This window comes from Priapulus caudatus, unplaced genomic scaffold (assembly GCF_000485595.1).
Source record: "Priapulus caudatus unplaced genomic scaffold, Priapulus_caudatus-5.0.1 Scaffold180, whole genome shotgun sequence".
Classification (NCBI taxonomy): Eukaryota; Metazoa; Priapulida; class Priapulimorpha; order Priapulimorphida; family Priapulidae; genus Priapulus; species Priapulus caudatus.
This window is the reverse complement of record NW_014577241.1, coordinates 180,174-183,022: the sequence shown is the minus strand read 5'-3', so window position 1 is coordinate 183,022 and position 2,849 is coordinate 180,174. Positions and strand designations below refer to the sequence as shown.

The following is a 2,849-nucleotide window of genomic DNA, read 5'->3' as shown; positions in this document are numbered from 1 at the left end:
CACACACACACACACACACACACACACACACACACACACACACACACACCTAGGGCGTTGGCAGGCGTCTAGGCGTGCTTGTGTGTGGATTCCGCACGCTCTGTACTTCCCCACTAGGAGAATGTAAGTAAAGCCGCGGCTTTCAAAGCGCGACTCCCTTGTTGTTGGCCACCAGTCACGAGCAAGCATTACTCACTACATGGTCACGCACCGACGGTAAAATCTCTGAGGAAGGGAGCTCCAAAAGGCATCTGCATGAGTGACCTGCGGGTCTATCCTGGGCAGGCGATCAAAGCAGCAGCCAGGAAAGCTACTATGATGACTATATATCACGCTACTCGGTCATTCTAGGCTATGAATCGGTCACTGACTATATACCACGCTACTCGGTCATTCTAGGCTATGAATCGGTCACTGACTATATATACCACGCTACTCGGTCAGTCTAGGCTATGAATCGGTCGGTAGCTAGCTATCACGCGTGTTGACTAACTGAGCGTATGAATTAGCGAGTGTGTTTACTTACTCGGCAGGTGCCGACCGTCTCTCCATTTGGTACGGAAGACGTACATTTGGCGCGCGCGCATTCTGGCGCGAGATTAGAGCAATAAAGGGAAAAGAAAACTTCAGCGATTGAATTAATATATACAGGAGGGCCTATATTAACAGTTTTAATTAATGGAGAGTTAATAATGTTAATTGATGTGCTTTTTTAAATTTCATCCTGACAAGCAACGAAATCAACGTGACTCTGCAGACAGGTATATCTCTTGTCGTTATTGCCGGTGCTCTCGTAAAACGCTGGGAAATTCTGGCAAAATCACATTCCTTCAGCAACCGACGAGATTTTGGCGGTCACAACATATCCGCACATTATCTATGCAGAGCGCGGCAAGGGCAGCTCGTCTATTAGTAAACTACAATAGTCGCACATTAATATCACCGTGTTTCATTTGAAAGTTAAGCGATGAAGGAGGAACCGGCTATAAGTGCAGTCTTCTAGTCAGCCACTCCACCTTCACGCGCTCACGCATGAGTTAGCTTGATCGTTATACCGCGTGGTTTCCTATACAGGTTTTCGTTAAGCTGTCTCGACTGTTAAGCTGTGTTGACACGAGCTATATAGCGTGCACTGAAATATTATTAATATGTGTTCTACAACAGCCGATTGTAAGCAGTGGATGTTGGTTTACGACACGGCGTCGAGTATGTGAGATATTTACACTGACCAGCCAATTTTATCTCACAACCTATACATATCACTGACCGCTCCTTCGAGGTTTCTCCTTAATGTGCGATAAACTTATGATGCATATATAACCAGCCGTCACATCCTATATGTGAGAATTAGATCATGATATAAGTGCATGTAAATATGACGTGCATGATGTATGAACCTTCACTTTTATAGTCATATATTCGATGTTTAATCGTTCATGTCCATTCAAATCGTCGAATAATAATAGAATTAACGCGTGTTAGTTGGTTCCTGCATGACCACATACATAAGGGACGAATGGATGAAATCCACAATAGTTATTAGAACTCTCGACATTTCTTCGTGATTAGTTATTATTATTATTGTTTTATTATTATTATTATTATTATTATTATTATTTGGTCCGCACGTGTTGGGGAAGGGTAGGCTGGGCAGCTTCAGTACACAGCTAGCGTAGCCCGAGCACTTCTTACGCACCGGCTCCGTGATGTCGTTCACACAATTACTGCTTCCCTGCAAGAATACACGGTATGAGGACGCATGGTGACTGATGAAAAATACACGGCAAGTGTATACAGTGGGGGACCTTACGTCTAATATACGACTAGGTGCCTCAGGGCCACGGCATATGCCATCCTCCTCTCTTACACCTCTCATTCCCTTTTCCTTTCCTCTTGCTCCCGCCCTCTCTACTCCTCCTCCATCTCCCAGCCCTACTCGCCCGTCGATGTGCCCCACTCGCGTATGTCTAAGGGCATCTCACCTGGTTGCTGTGGCAGGCGTTGCCAGGACGGATGATGGCGTCGTAGTACGCATGCTCCACCAGCATCATCTCATCGCTCCAGCAGGCGATGATCTGCGTCGATCCCTCACACACCGCCGCCGTCTTAAAGTCTGCGATAGAACAGCGGGAATCAGGGAGACGGTAGCTAGCGGGAGGGGTGGAAGCAAGGGAGGTGTCCTCCTAGAGAAGTGTGGGGCCTCAAATATCTATGGAAGTGTAGTGTTTAGATCTAGGAATGTTAGGGGTTCAAATATAGTGTGTAGATTATATCTAGGGAAGTATGGGGAACAGATCTAGGGAAGTATGGGGAACAGATCTAGGGAAGTATGGGGAACAGATCTAGGGAAGTATGGGGAATATATCTAGGGAAGTATGGGGAATATATCTAAGGAAGAATGGGCATCAGACCTATATGCTAGGGCGGTGTCCACTTATGCAGCCGCACGATCAGAAGCACCAATCCGAGCCTCACGGGGATGTACGCTTCTTAGGAGTGGGGACTAGGAGGGCAAACAAAACAGAGATGAGAACAAAACCGTATGTGTTACTTTTGTAGTATATAGCTTTTGAGATGACTCTCTGGCACGATGTTCCTCCTCTGTATTGTTGCTGTTGCTCGGGAACTGGTTTGCAGTACGCACGCGTAACCCGGCAGACAAACTTACGAAATGTCCGTGCTGGTATCTATGGTAATCCAGGGTCACTGTCAGTTACACGTACAATCACGCTACTGTGCGCTGTCGCTCGCCCGCATTTAGCTCCCGTATACCCACACACACACACACACACACACACACACACACACACACACACACACACACACACACACACACACACACACACACA

The 2,849-nt window shown here is 46.8% G+C and overlaps 1 protein-coding gene across 1 annotated transcript in view; it reads right to left on the bottom strand.

Moving 5' to 3' along the window:
* Positions 1 to 2,849, bottom strand: part of LOC106806801 (trithorax group protein osa-like) — a gene marked incomplete in the record, with an annotated part of 17,066 nt that overhangs the window by 6,134 nt on the left and 8,083 nt on the right. Inside the window, 2 exon segments of the mRNA XM_014808881.1 lie at positions 1,620 to 1,732; positions 1,983 to 2,113. Coding sequence (XP_014664367.1) covers positions 1,620 to 1,732; positions 1,983 to 2,113 — 244 coding nt within the window.